The sequence below is a fragment of the Lathamus discolor genome, chromosome Z, assembly GCF_037157495.1.
Source record: "Lathamus discolor isolate bLatDis1 chromosome Z, bLatDis1.hap1, whole genome shotgun sequence".
NCBI classification, from domain to species: domain Eukaryota; kingdom Metazoa; phylum Chordata; class Aves; order Psittaciformes; family Psittacidae; genus Lathamus; species Lathamus discolor.
In genome coordinates this window covers 75,322,932-75,341,470 of record NC_088909.1, presented here as the reverse complement: position 1 = coordinate 75,341,470, position 18,539 = coordinate 75,322,932, and the positions used below count along the sequence as shown (strand labels likewise).

The following is an 18,539-nucleotide window of genomic DNA, read 5'->3' as shown; positions in this document are numbered from 1 at the left end:
AACCACGCCGGTCTCCTAGATCCCTTACTTGACTTCCTACTCATTGGGACGCTCCGATCCTGAGCTTGGAAGAAGCGGTCCTTGAATGCTAACCAACTATCTTGAGCCCCTTTACCGCCTAGTACACTTTCCCATGAGACTTCCCTTAGCAGTTGACTGAAGAGGCCAAAGTTGGCCCTTCGGAAATCCAGAACTGTGGCTTTGCTAGGTATTCTATTCCTCCCACACAGGATCCTAAACTCCACCATCTCATGGTCACTGCAGCCAAGGCTGCCATTGACCGTCACCACTTCGACCAAACCCTCCTTGTTGGCGAGTACTAAATCTAGCAGCGCTGCTCCCCTAGTTGGTACGTCCACCATTTGCATTAAGAAATTATCATCAATGCACTCGAGGAACCTCCTAGACTGTGAATGACTGGCTGTGTGAGTCTTCCAGCAAATATCGGGGTAATTAAAGTCCCCCACGACGACTAAGGCATGTAGTCGCGAGGCTACTTCCAGTTGCCTGTAGAAAGCCTCATCAACTCCTTCGTGCTGATCAGGAGGTCTGTAATAGACCCCCACAACTGTATCACCCGTGCCAGTCAGCCCCTTGATTCGTACCCACAGACATTCCACTTGCTCCTCATCCGACCCCGGACAGAACTCAATACATTCTAGTTGCTCTCTCACGTAAAGAGCAACTCCACCACCTCGCTTCGCTGACCTATCTTTCCTAAAAAGGACATAGCCATCCATGACCACATTCCAGTCATGTGAACTGTCCCACCATGTCTCTGTAATCGCCACTAGATCATAACCTTTAGCCCGCACACAGACTTCTAACTCCTCCTGTTTATTCCCCATGCTGCGTGCATTGGTGTACAGGCATTTCAGGGAGCCAGTCCTAGTACTCTTTTTCCCCTGCGGGACAGGGTCTAAAGAGCTATCCTTTCCCACAAGTGAAACAAGAGATTGATAGTCCTCCTTAGCCCGCCACCCTTCAAAATGTTGACCTTCCAAAAATGAGTGGAAGTAAGGAAGTTCAACATATTTGCAAGTCTAGCTTCCATGAATTTCAAAGCAATACTGAACTATCCACTGAGGTTGAAGATATGAAAGGGAAAGAATTTTGACAACTATAAAACCACACAAATGTGGGTGTCATGCTCTGGACTAAGCAGCCATGATATAAAATGACTTAGCACAGATTTATGGTAGAGATTATGTGCACTATCCCTGTCTCCAGCCCATCTGCAATGTAAATACTGAATATGCATTCTCAGAGTTCGTAGAAACTAATACTTTGTTCTGGGTTCAGCTGTAAAAGTTGTTTTTCTCCTTCCTAGTAGCTGGTGCACTGCTGTGTTTTCGACTTCAGTCTGAGAACTGAATGCTGGTAACACACTGATTTTTTTAGTTGTTGCTAAGCAGCCCTTACCCTGATTAAGGACTTTCCAGTCTCTCATGCTCTGCCAGTGAGGAGAGGCATGGGAAGCCGTGAGGAAGCACAGACAGGACACCTGAGCCAAACTAGCCAACCAAAGGGGTATTCCACACCACAGTACGTCATGCCCAGTATATAAACTGGGGGGAGGTACCCAGAAGGCCAGATCGCTGCTGGATTCAGGCAATATCAGGTGGCGGGTGGTGAGCAATTGTGTTGTGCATCACTTGTATTTATCGTTTTTTTTACCTTTTCTCCTTTTAGTTTTATATTCTCTCCTCTTGTTATTTCCCTTATCATTATTATTATTACTGGTGGTAGAAGTAGTGGTTTGTGTTATACCTTAGTTACTAAACTGTCCTTATCTCAGCCCGTGGGAGTTACATTCTTTCAATACTCCCCATCCCGCTGGGAGCACTGGTGAAGAAGAAGACGAGTGAGCAAGTAGCTGCGTGGTTCTGAGTTACCAGCTGGGCTTAAACTACGTCATACTGAAACTATGTTTTTTGTTTATTTTCATCTTTATGATGAAAACTCAGTATCTGCAGTGTTCAAATGATGTGAGATTCTCTTCTGCAATGCTAAGAAGACAAGCATAATGATGACATGACATACACACTGGAATCCAGTTGCCCAAACACGCATATGGTGGTGCCATTTTAGATATCTTCTGGTTTATCACTTGACCTTCACATGCTCCGTCAGAAGGGCAGAATATTCTGCTTGTTTATGAAATACCACTATGCAATAATCTCATTTTCTCTAGGCCAGCTCATGTGTTAGTACCTACCCATCTACACACAAATGAGTCCTATCCCAAAATTCATTCCCTGCTATCACTTTGTAACTAACTAGCTTTAAAGATACTGGAATGAACGTAAGGGAAAGCTGCATTAGTTGACATTATGAACTCTGATATATACACAAAGTTTAATGTGAACCCAAATATAACTCCTGCCACGAAACCACAGGTCATATTATAGTAAAACCTGAAGCTATATAGACAATCATGGTTCTCCTGCATTTCCAAGTCCATTTCAGACTTGTCTGAAAGGATTGTCCAAAGTATGCTAATGAATACAGAATGGAACAGTTTACTTATATTAATATAAACAGCATTAATTCTAAGTGTTCTAGTCAGTCATTAAATTATCAGTACTCTGATATGACTGGCATCAGTATCACTTTTTCTTAAGCAGCATGACCACCTTTTCCAAGGCTGCATTTAAAGTTTGATGTCTGGTAGATAAGAAATTATTTGGAGGAAGTGGGAGAGGATAAAGTAGCTGAAGATTTCAGCGATTTTTTATAATACAGTAAGACTGACTGGACTAAAAAAAAAGAAACAGCCATATTAAGTCAGACTAGAGGGCCATTTACACCAATATTTTGCTTCTGGAAATGGCTAGACACAGGCACTCAGGGAAGTCCAAGGTAGTAGTTCTGCTGCCTCCCCTCCTCTTTAGGTCTACAAGAATCAAAACCTATCATTGAATGAGTGCTATACCTAACACTCACCAGCTGGGTCAGGAAGTCATCTTCAGCAAACTCCAGGAACCTCCTAGACTGTTTCCTCTTTGCTGCATTGTATTTTTAGCAGACATCTGGTAAATTGGAGTCACCCATGAGAACAAGGGCTAGCAATCACGAGATTTCTTTCAGCTCCTCACAGGATATTTAATTTGTCTCTTCACCCTGGCTGGGTGGTCTACAATGTGGTTTTGTGGCAGCAGCTATATTTAGGTTCTATAATGATTTCTGCCTTACTGACTTTTCCCCTGATTCTTATCCATCATCCAGCTCTAGACAGCCAAAACACCCTCTTACATACAGTGCTATTCCACCACCTCTCCTCTCTTGCCTATCCCTTCTGAAGAGTTTATAGCCATCCACTGCAGCGCTCCAGTTGTGTGAGGCACCCCACCATGTTTTCACAATTGCAACTACATCATAGTTTTCCAGTTGCACAATGGCTTCCAACTCCTCCTGCCTGCTGCCCATGCTGTGTGCATTAGTGTCGATGCAATTCAGCTGGGCTACTGATTCTGTCACCTTTTGCAGGGAAGAAGCCTTAATTCCTGTGAGACTGTTCTCAGGTTCTTCTGTTGTTTCTAACACATCAACAACCCTTGCATCTTTCCTGCCATGTCGATCTTCATCCCTACCTCCACTGAGGTGGCCAGGGTGCTGGGCACATTAGTTCAGACACATTTCAAATGTGCTCCAGTGTGCTTGGCACATGGTGGAGCAGAACTAAGTACCTTGCTAGCACCCCATCCCTCAAAGCACTGGCATGCCACCCCCAGGCTTATATCCAGTGAGCCTGGTTTTATCCCTTCCCCCCTTCAAATCTAATGTAAAGCTCTTTCAATGAGCCCCGCTAACTCCTATGTAAAGCTCCTTTTCCCTCTTTGAGACAGGTGTACACTGTCTGTTGCCAGTAGGTCTGGCATCATGTAGACCAACCCATTATCAAAAAACCCCAAATTCTCCTGGTGACATCAGACTCGGAGCCGGGTATTGATCTGCTGGCTCTTCCTGTTTCTTCTCTTTCTTTCCCTGCAACTGGAAAGGCAGAAAAGAACACTACTTGTGCTCCAGTCATTGGACATAAGCTACATTAGAACTTCATATATAATAGTCTTTAGTGTGTTTCTATGAAATTCCTACTAGCTGTCCTAATCCTTTCCACTCTTATTTCTTGTTTCCTGATTTTTTCTTGCTTGTGATTAGGATTGTCTTTTTGTTATACACACATGTGCACTGCTGACCACCACAGGCATAAACCACTCATGCCTAGATGGGGTGGACATGGTACCCTAGCAAATAATAATCAACAATGATAACCAAATTAATTCTCTAATAGAAAGATGATCCCTTTGCATATTATATGAGGGTTAATGAGGTACATCTCTAAACTACAAAAAATATAGTTTTGATTCCCTAATTTCAAGAAATGAGATTAGAAAAGTTTGCTCTGTTTTGTTTTACGCATATATATCAAATACTCTTTTCTTTTAAATGAGTCTACGGAAATTATAATCCTGTTTCTGCTACTTCAATTCTTCTTTTCCGTAACTCACTATGAACAATAAAAAAGACACCAAATCTCTGGATGCTCCATATTTCACAAGCTGTTCATCCAAGAACATCTATCTAATACTTGCCTGTAATCACACAGAAGAAATACCTTACTGTTTTGATCAGGACTGGTCTGACAACTTTCCCCAATCTCCCATGAAAATTTTTCCAAACACAGAAAATCATGGTATGTTTCACTTTATATAAACAAAACATATTGTGACATTTAACATATATTTTGTTTACAAACAACAGCTTATAGCAAACTCCATCTGCTAAACTCACAATCTAGTCACTGCTTTCAGTAAACATTATTAAATCATTGTCTCCACGGATGCTTATGCTCATCTTAGGAAAAACAGCTGCTTTTCTGGCACAATATCAAGCTGCATTTTCATACTTTTTTCCTTACAGTAGGAAAAAATGGAAAATAAGCACAATGGAACACCTCAAACTTATCTGAAATACTGAAGTCTTCCACTATTTACCAAGTAATCTGTATTGCTACAACAGCTATAGCAAAGGAATTCTAAATATTATATTCTGAGGATTATTCTGTTAGCCCAACTAAGCTGAAGAGCTGAGCTACAAATTCTCATACTTGTATATTTCATGTGCATTTTGACTTCTGATATCATTGGTCAATACAGAATTAGCAGAATTACAGAAGAAAGGAAGCTGCAGACAGGAACTACTTGCAGTTCAATTTGCTTATGCTAAAGTATAGATATTGTACCACCTATAAATAGGCATTTTTTTCTTTACCCAATAGTACTGCAAAAGACAGCTGAGGGTTATTTTTTTCTTCTCTTGGAAGTGGAAAGCTCTGTACAACCCAACTTCTCACAGTGAGTGAATTTAGAAAAAAATATGATGTCTCCAAACGTTACCTGTCACAGAGGTAAGTAGAAATATTCAGAATTGAAAATAATTTTCCTCTTTAGAATAGCAAATCTCACGTTAATTTGTTTCACTAGAAAGGCAGAGAATAGGCTTTTGAGCCCTACTGTTAACAGCTTCAGGTCTCTGTTTTCTGTTTCTTATCTGTAACTTGAATTGCCCATTTATGCTCCAGCTCTCACTTGAAAAAAAAAACCCAAAAAATTGTAAAAGAGGTGAGATAGTAAGTTCGTACAGTAGAATGCAATTTCTAAGTAAGACAGAAAACATTTTTCCTCATGAATTCTTTAGTAAAACTCAAGTAGCGAGTAAAACTAAATCTCCGAGATTTCAGAATGCATTGCTTATATATGGTTATTCTTCTTAGGGCAACAGTCAAAACTGCAGTCAGCCCACCAGAAGAAATAATAGCTAAGGTGTGATGGAGATAACATTTGAAGAATAAGCCTTTGTCTTCATGCCATTTTTCATTATTCTAGTTTTCAAGTAAGTGAAACTGGTATAGAGCAGAAAAAAATGTGGAATAGGCAACTGAGTAGCCTTGGGAAAATGAAGATCAATCTCTTCTGATGACAGTGCCATTCTCTTTAAGTTACAAAATGGCAAACTAGATGCAGTCATTTACATTAGAGTGACTGTGACAACTGAGAAAATGTTTGGGGGGGTTTTAAGACTGGTCAAAGAAACAGTAGGGATGTTGGAATATATCATGGCCTTACAACAAAGGCTGCTATAATCTCCTCTACCCTCTCCCTGCAGAATAGGAATATTTAATATAGTCCAGAATCATAGCCCGAGCCACAGAATGCAACACTACTCAGATTCACATCATGCTAATTTGATGCAGAGTACTCTAGAGTCGGGGAGACCTGTACCCACTAGAACACAGCACACCATGCTGCTGCTGCACTTATTTAGTGATGAAGGCAAAATGTGCTTAACCACACTGTTGCTCAGGTAAGCAGATTAGATCGAACGAAAACAATAAAGCATTTGAGTCATTTTCCTAAGATGCTGCCTATTTTTGTGGAAAAGCTCTCTCTGACACGGTTGGCATGTAAACATTTTCCAGTGGGGTTTCTATGGAAACAGGTAAAAGTGTGTGCATGTGTGTGTGTTTGTGCGTGTATGTGCGTATGTGCATGTGTGTGTGGGAGGAAAAGGTGTTATCTTCAGATTGGATACTATTTTTAGGAAAGCCACAGGTTAAAACGACTGTGACTGAGCACACTTAATGAAATGCTTGTTAAGAAGATGGCGGGGGGAAGGGAGACAATTGGACTTCCCAGAAAGGTAATTTCTGTGAAGGGCACCCTATAAAACATTTAATGAGACAGTCAGTGTTCTTTTAGTCTTCTTTCATTTTCTCATACATGCTCAGTACCACTTTATGAAGTTTTATATAACAGAGTTTTCTCCTTTGTGGCAACCTGCTAAAGGTTAAGAGACAGACTGCTCTAAGTAGAACAAAATCCCTGAGGAAGATGCAATATCTAGCAGAAGGGAAGGCAATTTCTGTCTACAAATGAACCAGGAATGTCTTTTAGACTGTATGGTGAGAGGAGGTATTGTTCCCTGCTGTGTTGGCTAGGGTCTGGGAAGAGGACCACAGCCGTCTGTCTTCAGCTGAGGATCCTGCTTTTATCAAAGTGTAGTAGATCTGCTTCAGCTTGCAGTGGAAGTGAGATTATATGAGTCTTACTGTCTGGGACAAATGAATGAGTTGCTAGGGACAGTTTCTGGAAAGAGTTTTTGAACTCAACAAGCATCATAAGGACAGAGTTTATCTTGCTGCTCAAGGGCCTGGGCTAGCAAGAAGTCAGCTGAGGTTTCCTGGAGGAGAGTGGAGTGAAAAGAATGGAATTAAAGGCCTGGGAAAAAGGGAAAACCAAGACAGTAGGGTTGGAAGAGACGAAGAGATCAAAAGAAAAAAAAAAAAAAGAAAAAAGAAATTAAAGTAAAATTCACCCAGTTCATGAAACTGTATGAAAGTCATTAACTGACAGTGTCTTCAACACTGCCTTGTATAGTGTTTCAGCCTTGTGTAATTGAAAAAGAAGGAAAGGAGGGAAGAATAAGAATCTGAAAATAATATAAAGCTGACCAAAAAACCCCTAAGAAACCAGTAAATGAATAAGGAAAACTAAATCACGGCACTTAAGTATCACACTTTTTAAAAAATACAATTACGTTACAAATACATGGAAAGTAATATACAACATAAAACCTATTTTTTCTCCTTTTCCCTGCAGTCTTAGCCTCAGACCTTCCTTTTACAAGGGTTCACATCATACTTTTGAAAGAATAGGAGTTTTATAAATAAGATGGGTTTATTTTGCACATTCTCTTTGTAGTAGTGGAACAAAAATTTTCGATGTACTTATTTTCAGACAGTTTTAACTCCAATACAGAACTTCATATTACTAAAACGTTTGGGTCTAGGGATTCAGACCCCGGCATCCTAATCTGAATCACTGAAAAGTAAGAAAATCCACAAATATACTATGCTTGTTTCTCAAGAAGGAGAAGCAGGAAGACCATAGTGGAATTTGGCAATGGAGGAGAAGGAATTAGATCCCTATTCACCCCTTCTGTATCCTAACTGCAAACATGTTTTAGGAATACTTGACCTGCTATGTGAATACACCCATTTCCCAGCCCACGGTCTCCAAGACAAATTTTTTTTTTCCCAAAAAAGGTATATTTGCACCTTGGTTCCTCAATAAAGACAGTGTTTCTAATTCTCTCAGTTCTAAATGATCATCAGTGGTACATGAAGGCACTAATAGTAAGCTTTTTTCAGACGTTTCCTAAAGAGTGCTTATGGGTCACAAAACCATATCTCTGGCCATATACAACTGGAAAATTGGAGAAAAGCAATGTTCTATTATATTTCAAAATTCCGACACTAGAGCACTTCCTTTTGCATTGGAGTAAGGAAAAATAATAAAAAATTCAAGTTGCCAGACTGGATTTTGTCACCCATGCTGGGCACCAAAAAGAACTGTCATGGTTTAAGCCCAGTTGGCAACCCAGACCCACGCAGCCGCTTGCTCACTCCCTCCCCCTCTCCTTCCTCCCCGCCCTGCTCCGGGACGGATGGGGAGGAGAACTGAAAGAATGTAACTCCCATGGGTTGAGATAAGAACAGTCCAGTAACTAAGGTATAACACAAATCACTGCTGCTGCCACCAATGATAATAATGATAAGGGAAATAACAAGGGAAGAGAATACAACCCCTCACCACCCACCGACTGATACCCAGCCCGACCGAGCAGTGATCTAACCCTGCCGGGTAACTGCCCCCAGTGGACATGACGTGCTGTGGTATGGAATACCTCTTTGGCTAGTTTGGGTCAGGTGTCCTGTTTCTGCTTCCTCCCGGCTTCCCTTCCTCCCTGGCAGAGGATGAGACTCAGAAAGTCCTTGGTCAGAGTAAACATTACTGAGCAGCAACTAAAAACATCGGTGTTATCAGTGCTGTTCTCAGGGTGAGAGTCAAAAACACAGCACTGTACCAGCTACTAAGGAGAAAAAAATGACTGCTATGCGGAACCCAGGACAATTCTACTCATCAAAAGGAAACAACTGATGTTCTCAGTGTAAAACTGAGAACACTTGTTTGCAAAAAGATACAAATTCAAGAGTATTTGTAGGTCAAGACTGAGCTGTAATGACTTTGTTCTTGTTGCTCAACTTCAATGAGCTAGGTTTTTAAAGAGAAGGAGAGGCTATTGATGAGGACTGGCTGGCATACTATCCTGTACCTTCAGTATTACTCCCCTGAATACAGCTGCTCTTAGAAGTGATACCATTGTCTTTGAAGACAGACTATTTCCTAGGGGTATGTAGTGTCTACATGAAGTTTGGAAAAGCGAGACAGAAGACTTGGGATTGCAGTGACCAATTTACCTTCCTCAAAATCTAATCTTAGTCAAAGAAAAAGGACATGTGAATGCTGTATGATTCTGTTGTTGCCTACACTTCTATAAATCAGGATTAATCCTATTAGTGTCCAGGAAGCCAGTACACAAAGCTGAAGTAAACAGAATAGCCAAGTGTTAGCTTCAGAGTGATGCCGCAACCTGGTAAAGTGTATCAAGAAGCTGTGCAAAAAAAGCTAGGTATATGTTGAGGAAGGGATCCCTGTACAGCATAGAGTAGGCAGAGAACCTTTCAGCAAAGTAGAGCCCTAAGTATCATAGAGATCTATTTATTTGCTACATGAATGAGTAGACTATTTTTGTTGAAACTTTTCAAAACTTCCAATATATTTACAAAGGAGATTCCAGCATATCAATAAATGAAACAGCCTGAGATAGCAGCAGCTGTCAGGTTATCACTGAAAAAGTCAAAATTAGAAAGGCTACTAGGGAGGAACCCAGCATGGGACATCTCAAAATGTTATTAGGGAATTGCTATTTTTTATTGTGAGAGCAGACACCTAAACTCCTTTCTTTCAGACTGATGGAGCTGAATCTGTAGAATCATTCCTCTGTCAGTTACAAACCTCCCTACTTGCTACATGTTGTCATTTGGATAAAGACAAATAATGTACACCACCTCTGATACAGCACAGTAGTTTTTCAATACTTGCTGAAAAGAACATGAAAGTTCCAAACCCTTCCTCACTGAAAGCTTTAAATGTCTAAAGGGAGATGAGAGGAAGACATTGCTGAGTAGTGTACTCCTGCAGTAATTTTTCTTCCTTACTGTGCAGTTGCTTGAAATTGAAACCATTATCTTAATGATGAGGCTCCTTGACCTTGCACATTTCTGAACAAGCTTAGAAACTGCTTCATTGCAATGCAAAATGATAGCATATGGACATTGCTGTGACATGTGATTGCTGAAGATTGCTTTTCCTTCATTGTTTTCAATGAACAATCTCAGTGGAAAAGATCTTACAAAGCAAGACCAGTTGCTTTCTTAAGCTACTAAACTGTATTACAGTCTATCAGAATTTTCATTCATCCCACAGACTGATTTACATACACCCTACTAGGTTACATCAGGCTATGTCATCCCTTATTAACCTTTCATAACAGAAATCTAAAAGCCATTCTGCTTTGGATATTTTTTTTTTTTTGGGGGGGTGGGGGGTGGAGAGGTTGTTTTGTTTTGTTTTGTTTGTTTTTTGTTGTTGTTGTTGTTGTGTTTTTTTTTTCCTCCTGAAGTTAAAAAATAGTCTAAAGACCTATTTCACTGCAGTGGTAAGGTTGGACTCTCAGAACAGGATCTAAATGGATCTGAAAATTGAACTTTCCTTACCTTAAAGTGTTGAGTACTGAAGTGCAGCGCTGAGAGTCTTTATTACATAGATTTTATTCATCTCATTTACATAAAAGTAATGCTTTCTTGGGCTGACAAGGATCTTTAAGTGGCATGTCACTCTGAACAACTTAGAGTAACAGAAAAGGTGATTTAACGTTCTTACTACGCTCTCCTTCCCTTGGGAGAGTCATTAGCATTACCGATCATTCAGGATATAAAATTTACCCATATCTTTTACATCCCCTGATGATCTCTGACTTGGATTAACAATTTTCTTAAGTTATAAATAGGCAAGTATCAACTTGCTACAAACCTGGGATGATTTAGAACAAAACAGGGCTATTGTCTTTTTTTGCATGATTCTGCTGTGTGTAAATGCAATACAGCTCATCCCACTTTTAATAACGCAAAGCTCATGCTATGGTATAGACCACTGCTCATTCTTCTCTTGTAGTACATTCTTGTGTCACTATGGCCTCAAGAGAAGGCTAAGAAATAAAATTGTTCAAACAAAACCACTGAAGCTTCTGTGTCAAGGATTATTTTTAGAAGACTTTCTCTATATGTAGCTTTTGCTGTCAGTCTGAAAGAGCAGTGCCCATGTTTAGCAAAATCAATTCACCAGCATTTTCCCACTTGTTCGCCCACCTGGGATGCATGTGGTATTAATAATTTTCTTTAGAAAATTAAAAACCTTACAAAAGAGCCTGGCAGGACAAAATCTTGCAGTCAGCAAAATTAGGAGTTGTGATGTATTTAAGAAAGAAGCTAACTCAACTGTACAGCTGTTTTAGTAGACATTGTGCGAGACAGACACATTATGAGTTAGTTACTATCTACCAAAGGTATATGTTAAAATAAATACATTTAAGTGTTTAATTACTTTGTTTGCAGGTTTTAAACATATGCAAGAACAGTCATACAAACACTAGTTTACTGTAGCTCATTCATCTTATTTTCTTACTTGTCTCAAGATAAAGGAAGACAGGCTGGAGAAGAAGTTTGTGTGTACAGCTCGTCATTTACAACTACTTTTAACTATCTCATGAAGCACAACAAGACCCTTTCAAGAGAATAGGTTGTGTGCAATGGTGATGATAATCAAACAATTTCTATTAGTTATATTTAGGGCTGTGAACATCTTATCTGATAAGAAAAAATACATTTCCTAAAACAATACATTCAAGAGTACCATTTTGCCTTATGCTGAAAGGCAGGAGCACAAGAGAAGAGCTTTCATATATGACAAACAGTACATTTGGCTCAGTTGTAAATGAAGAATAAATACATTGTAAACAGTACATATTAACAGCTTCTTGCTATTAAAATGTATACTTTAGTGAAAAGCACAATCAAGCATGCAATGTATTTACCAATATTAAAATAAAAAGAATAAAAAAGACATTAACCTCTTCTTCAACATTATGTGCGATTCCATTCTGCACTGGTCCTGAATCACTTGGTGGTGTTACTGCAACTTCCACTTTCGCACTTTTTTCTGTGTCATCATCCATAAATAAGAGTGGGAAAACAACAGAACAAAATATTAAGTAACAAATCTATTAGTGAAACTGCTGTCGTATATTGAGTATAAGTAAACCATCAAATACTGATGATGGACCAATATTTGCCTTTAAAAGAGACAAAAATTTTGTCTTCCATTTGACCAGTACACATTTTAACAAAATTCTTTTGAGTGGTCAGCTTGCATTTGAAGAAACTATTCTACTAGTACTCATGTCCTAGAAAAATGTACATTCTTTGCAATATTCAATGCTCTTTTTTATGCTACACTCACTGAAACTAATCCTTCAGGTAAAAAGTGACATATAGCATTGTCCTCAGACATTAAAGAAGGCAGCATGTTGCATTTACAGGTGAGGGGATATATTCAGTGAGATAGAACTTTTATAACACACTAACCCCTGCAATTAGTAATTTCCAAGCTGTACTAATATTCCTTCTCATGCAAAAATGTGGGAAAAGAGTAAATATAGTCTAAGAACATCCAATAACAGAGGATGATCTTTAAAATAGAATCCTGTAGTCCTTGTGCTAAACTTTTACAGGAATTAAAGGGATAAAACTGGGCTTTTTTTTTCTGATGGCTATTTATTCAAATTTACTCTTTGACTATCACAGAAGTCTCTAAACAGGAATTATCTCTGTAAGTACGTACTAGATTTTTGGCAATGGCCAAAAATCCCTCGGACAACATAAAGTTATTTGGAATAGCAACATGAAATGTCTAATTCAAGTTCAACATGCTTCATGGTGTGCTTTTGTGTACAGAAGTAAATGCAGCTGTCTAGTTACGTTACTCCTATCCTGAGATTCTTCTAAATTAAAAATCCAAGATCACAGTCACAGTGAAGTGCCAGACAGCTTGTAACTATTTCAGTGCATGTGTGCTGTCTCTTAACCCCACAGCCAACACTATGGCTGTCCCATCCAACTGATTGATTTGGAAGCAAATAGTATAAAGGTTGTTTCCTTTGTGACAAGGGTGATATCACATAAAAGACATATTCTCCTAGAGCAGCTCAATAAATTATTTAAATTATCACATATAAGCTGTGAGTAACTTTTGTCTATTTCTGTAACTTCAATACATATCCAAAATTAGCATTGCTTTTTTTTCTATTCAGCCCTGCTAGGGGGCTTTAAAAGCCTTAACTGACTTTCTCTTCCTGCACTTAACTCCCGTCCCATCCAGACATTTAATACTCTTTTGCACAGGGAATCAGAATTTTTTACTAACATAGCATAAGTGAAGTAGAAGGAGAAATTAATCCCTAAGGATTTTCAAGCAAAATAAAACAGTTAAAAAGGGCCTCAGGAACAGGTGATAAATCTGCACTGCTGCACTCACCATGATTAGCAGCTCCATTCTGCCTTTCACTGTCTTCCACCTGGCACTTCTTTTTGGCGATCTTATGCAGAATTGAGGCTCTTTCCTTGAACTTTCCTAAAAGAAAGCATTTTCATTATTTAAATGCAGCCATTTTGAGATGGAAAGTTCCTTTGCCACAGTCTGGGTTCCATAAATCAGTGCTGATTATCCACTGCCATACCTCCTCAAACAGCAAATGTTATTGAAAATACCTGATGTTTTCATATATACTTTTTTTTTTTTAACGGATTTTTTTTCTTTTCTGTTATGAGAATTCAGCAAGAAATTGAACAAGAAATTGAGACCAAATGCTTTATTTTTCTTTGAAAGCAGTCAGTAAAGTTCCGCCAATAAAACTGCCAGTGTAGGATTTCAGGCTAAACAGAAGATGAATTTGGCAGCATGCAAAGAGTTACGGTCAATGGCTCCATGTCCAGCTGGAGACCAGTAATGAGTGGTGTCCCTTGGGGATTGGTGTTGGGACCGGTCCTGTTCAACATCTTTGTTGGTGACATGGACACTGGGATTGAGTGTGCGCTCAGCAAGTTTGCCGATGACACCAAGCTGTGTTGTTCATTGATACACTGGAGGGAAGGGATGCCATCCAGAGGGACCTTGACATGCTTGTGAGGTGGGCTGATGCCAGACTTACTAAGTTTAACCATGACAAGTGCAAGGTCCTACACCTGGGTCGGAGCAATCCCAGGCACAGCTACAGACTGGGCAGAGAAGAGATTCAGAGCAGCCCTGCGGAGAAGGACTTGGGGGTGTTGGCTGATAAGAAAATGAACATGAGCTGGCTTCAGTGTGCGCTCACAGCCCAGAAAGTCAGCCATATCCTGGGCTGTATCAAAAGGAGCGTGACCAGCAGGTCGAAGGAGGTGATCCTGCCCCTCTACTCTGCTCTTGTGAGACCTCACCTGGAGGATTGTGTGCAGTTCTGGTGTCCTCAACATAAAAAAAGACATGGAACTGTTGGAACAAGTCCAGAGGAGGGCCGCGAGGATGATCAGGGGACTGGAGCACCTCCTGTATGAAGATAGGCTGAGGAAGTTGGGGCTGTTCAGCCTGGAGAAGAGAAGGCTGCGTGGAGACCTCACAGCAGCCTTCCAGTATCTGAAGGGGGCCTATAGGGATGCTGGGGAGGGACTGTTCATTAGGGACTGTAGTGATAGGCCAAGGGGTAATGGGTTAAAACTTAAACAGGGGAAGTTTAGATTGGATATAAGGAGGAAGCTCTTTACTGTGAGGGTGGTGAGGCACTGGAATGGGTTGCCCAAGGAAGCTGTGACTGCTCCACCCATGGCAGTGTTCAAGGCCAGGTTGTACAGAGGCTTGGGTGGCCTGGTTTAGTGTGAGGTGTCCCTGCCCATGGCAGGGGTGTTGGAACTAGATGATCTTAAAGTCCTTTCTAACCCTAACTATCCTATGATTCTGTTCTATGATTCTATGAATACAGACAAATCAGGCTGTTAGAAACAAACCGAAATAGTTTCAGGTCTCGATTAGTATCATAACACAGAATTTCAGTCGAACGCATATATAGCATGATGGTGACTGTGGTCAGCTGTGTCACTTTGGACCTAGCTATGTGTTTGTGATTTCTACAGATACTTCAGAGAGGGAAGAAGAAATCTCCAGAACACAGGATTTTAATACAGCTTCTCAAAGGTAAATTTTCTTTTCGATCTGACAGGTGCTTTTTGTCTCCTATGAGGTTAACCATGCAGCTCTTAGTCTAGACTGTTTCCACGGCAACTCATTCCATCCTAAGCCAGGCTTCAGGTCCTCTCACTGTTTATTGACCACTGAGTCCAAATGACACATTCTAGCTAGGTCATGTCAAAGATGGCAAATTTTAAGTGAAATTAATTTAATCCTTCCTCTACAGTGGTTTATTTTTCTATGTAAGGACTCTTTGGACAGCTTATGACAGTTTGTGCAGTGTAGAAAGATGATATATCTGCCTTTCTTTATTGTTACCCTCATTGCTATTGCTTTGTAAGTCTTTTTTAAACATTCAAAAAAGTGTAACTGGTGAATATAGTAGAGTACACTTCTAATTAAGAACACTAATTACCACACAGGGCAGTTTTAGTTCTCCATCTTCAGTTAAAAAATCCATTGAAAACTGTTGGTGTTCTGCAGCAAAACCAGCAGAGGCTTAAGAACAAAAGATATTTCAAAGGAATCACAAAATTGATTAACAGTAGGAAGTGACAGTGAGAAGTAACAATGAACTCAGTTAGTTGGATAACAGTGACTATTTCCAAAATAAACCAAAAGACACACAAAAATAAATGATTAGTCAAGAAAGAAATCCCCTCTTCCCTCTCAGAAATGGGAGATTCAACCCCCTGCACCAACAGTTCTGTATGTGAAGAAACATATGCACAGTCCACAGAGACTAGCAGCTATCATTTGCTGGGAAATGGAATTAATTTGTCAACAGCAAATCACTTGGAAAGTAATAAAAATGCCACAAAGATTTGATATGCAGTACTGTCTTTTTAGCAGTCCCTATCTTTTCACTAACTCATCATGTTCCAAAAAAATAATTAGCCATTCACAATACATTGCAAAGATTACCTTTTTTGGTACATGGCAAGTAGAGTAAAATTGCCTGCAGAAGATTATCTAACCTTAAACCACAATGATAAATAGCAAGCCACCTCTGTTTCAGTGCACAGGGTCAGTGGCAGAGATTTTTGTTAGAAAGTGAAGAAGAAACAAAGAGATAAAGAAAGAAAAAAAGAGAAAGAAAGGGAATTGCTTGGGATATCAGATAAGAGAAAGAAAAAACACAGGAAAAAATGCAAATCCTATTTCCTTATAGTTAAGCTGAAATGCTAAGAATCAAGTCTATTCCTCGCTTCTTTTGAAACACTATGGACACTTAGGAAGTGCTTATCCAGAAACGTGTAGATACTAAAAGATGCCAGCATAATTTTCATAGAACATGTACATCAGTTTGACAAAGGACTGCTTTAGGTTTCAGACTCCAGCTCAGCTACGTATGCTTGAGAATTTGGCTTGTGATGCCGCAAATACACAAATGTATTTTTTGCAAGCAATGCAAATGATGTAACTGAGACATTTTCTGAATGATGAACCATCCATGTTTCTACCATGTCTCCAGAATGGTGTAGGACCTTGTAACTTAAGTTTCAACTAAAGAAGTTCATTAAAATTATGCCAAATTGTGTAAGGATATTCTAAATTTTTGTCTGAGATTGACTAAAATGGTTTAATTTTTTAGTAGAAAAAGCTTGAGCCATTATTAAACTGCAAAGAAACTGTCTCCACAGAGATGCACACTGTTTTAGGTTAGCTTAATTGAAGTTGAAATTGAATATTTCCAAAAGCCTCCTCCCCATACTTGGGAAGAATTTCTTACCTTGACTTTTAACATTGTAAGTTGTACTGCTTCATTCCAGAGACTTTTCCACATTTACAAGTCACTGTCATGGAAATTAACTTCAACATTTGAAATAGTGTTGAAATTGAATGTGTTTTGGTTTATTTGTATTTCTCAGTACTCACATGGTTCAGCTTATATTGTTTTACACCATGGCCTTCCATTTGATTCACTCAGTGTAGGTAAAACACAGTGTCAGGAAATGATCAAAAGACATAACTGACTATGAAAAGCATGAAACTGAGGAGAGCAGTAGTTTTAGCCTGCATGAAGACAGTGAGATGCAAGAAACCAGCAGAGATATGCCTCCTCCCTCCCGTTTCCTGAAGTTTTTCTCCTCCAAAACAAACCAAAACTTGTTCAGCAAAGGTGAAGCACAGAGCCACAGGAAAAAGGACCAGCTCAGGATATTTCTAAGTCATTCAAATTTACAGAACCTCCCAAAGCTCTCATCTTAGATCTTCTCTCAAGCCTTTTTTCTCATCTTTAGATGGGATTACTAAAATATTCCATAGGAATTTTATGTTGCTCTTCTTATTTCTAGGAGAAAGTAGGAGCTTATGTTTCTTCTTTAACAGTCCTATGTTGTACTATGGGTTTGACTAGCTAAGAGTAATTTTCACACCATCTGGTACCATAAGAGTTTAGGTGAATGAATATTCTTGATTCCATGGACTCAAAATAGGATAGGCTGTTGTAGAAAATTCTTAATTCATCTAGATTCAGTGAACTCAGAAGGATTTTGCAGTTCATTTTAGTTTACAAAGAATGGGGTAGAAGGAACAGGAGATCAAGGCCAGGTGACCAGCAAAGAAGGTAGCTTAAAACCTAATTAGTTTTATTTGAATATATGCAAACAAATTAGTATTGTATAACATAGATATGCCTTGATCCGCATGAGTATCTCCAGCTGGCACCAGTTGGCAGAGATTCTCCTCCTGATCAAGGATATATTTAAGAACCAATCCTTTGACTACAATCTGAATTGTAGACTACAGATTCCCTGGGTCAGGAAAGCCTTTGATTTGACTGGAAATTCACTAATTTAAAAAAAAAATAAATCATTACCATTTGTCTAGTTTTCAGTATCAAGCGCATATTACTACATCTATGCAGCTATCACCAAGTTTTCCTGAGTCTGAACATCTCAAATCTGTACCTTTTGAGCAATCTGAACCGTACCCACCATTCCTGCTTGTGGCCAGTTGTGTAACATGACTAGTGGGTTCAATTTCAGAAATCCACCTCATGTGCTTTCTCCTTCAACTTTAAAATCCCGCAGAAGCATCAAATGAAAATGTATGTAATTTTGTCACCTTAGAGGCTGTAGGTGGAGGTGATCTGATAGCACAAATTACTGTGAGGGTCTCTTCCCAGGGTAGGGTATATCTTCTCTCCCAGTTTGGCCTGATTAATCTGCAGTTTATTTAGTCACTTTCAGACCAAATACGAGCAAATTCAACAACAGATATCAGCTTCTAAGATATGGAGCACAATGGCACTCTGGCTGTTAGGTTAACTGTTGGGACCTAACTTTTGCTTCT

The 18,539-nt window shown here is 39.5% G+C and overlaps 1 protein-coding gene across 5 annotated transcripts in view; it reads right to left on the bottom strand.

The window, feature by feature from the left end:
• Positions 1–18,539, bottom strand: part of SLC24A2 (solute carrier family 24 member 2) — a 112,544-nt gene that overhangs the window by 13,780 nt on the left and 80,225 nt on the right. For all 5 annotated transcript variants that reach the window (XM_065661623.1, XM_065661622.1, XM_065661626.1 and 2 more), the window contains 2 exons: positions 13,557–13,652; positions 12,094–12,182 (listed from right to left, as the gene is read on the bottom strand). In XM_065661623.1, coding sequence (XP_065517695.1) covers positions 12,094–12,182; positions 13,557–13,652 — 185 coding nt within the window. The remainder of the gene's footprint in view (positions 1–12,093; positions 12,183–13,556; positions 13,653–18,539) is intronic.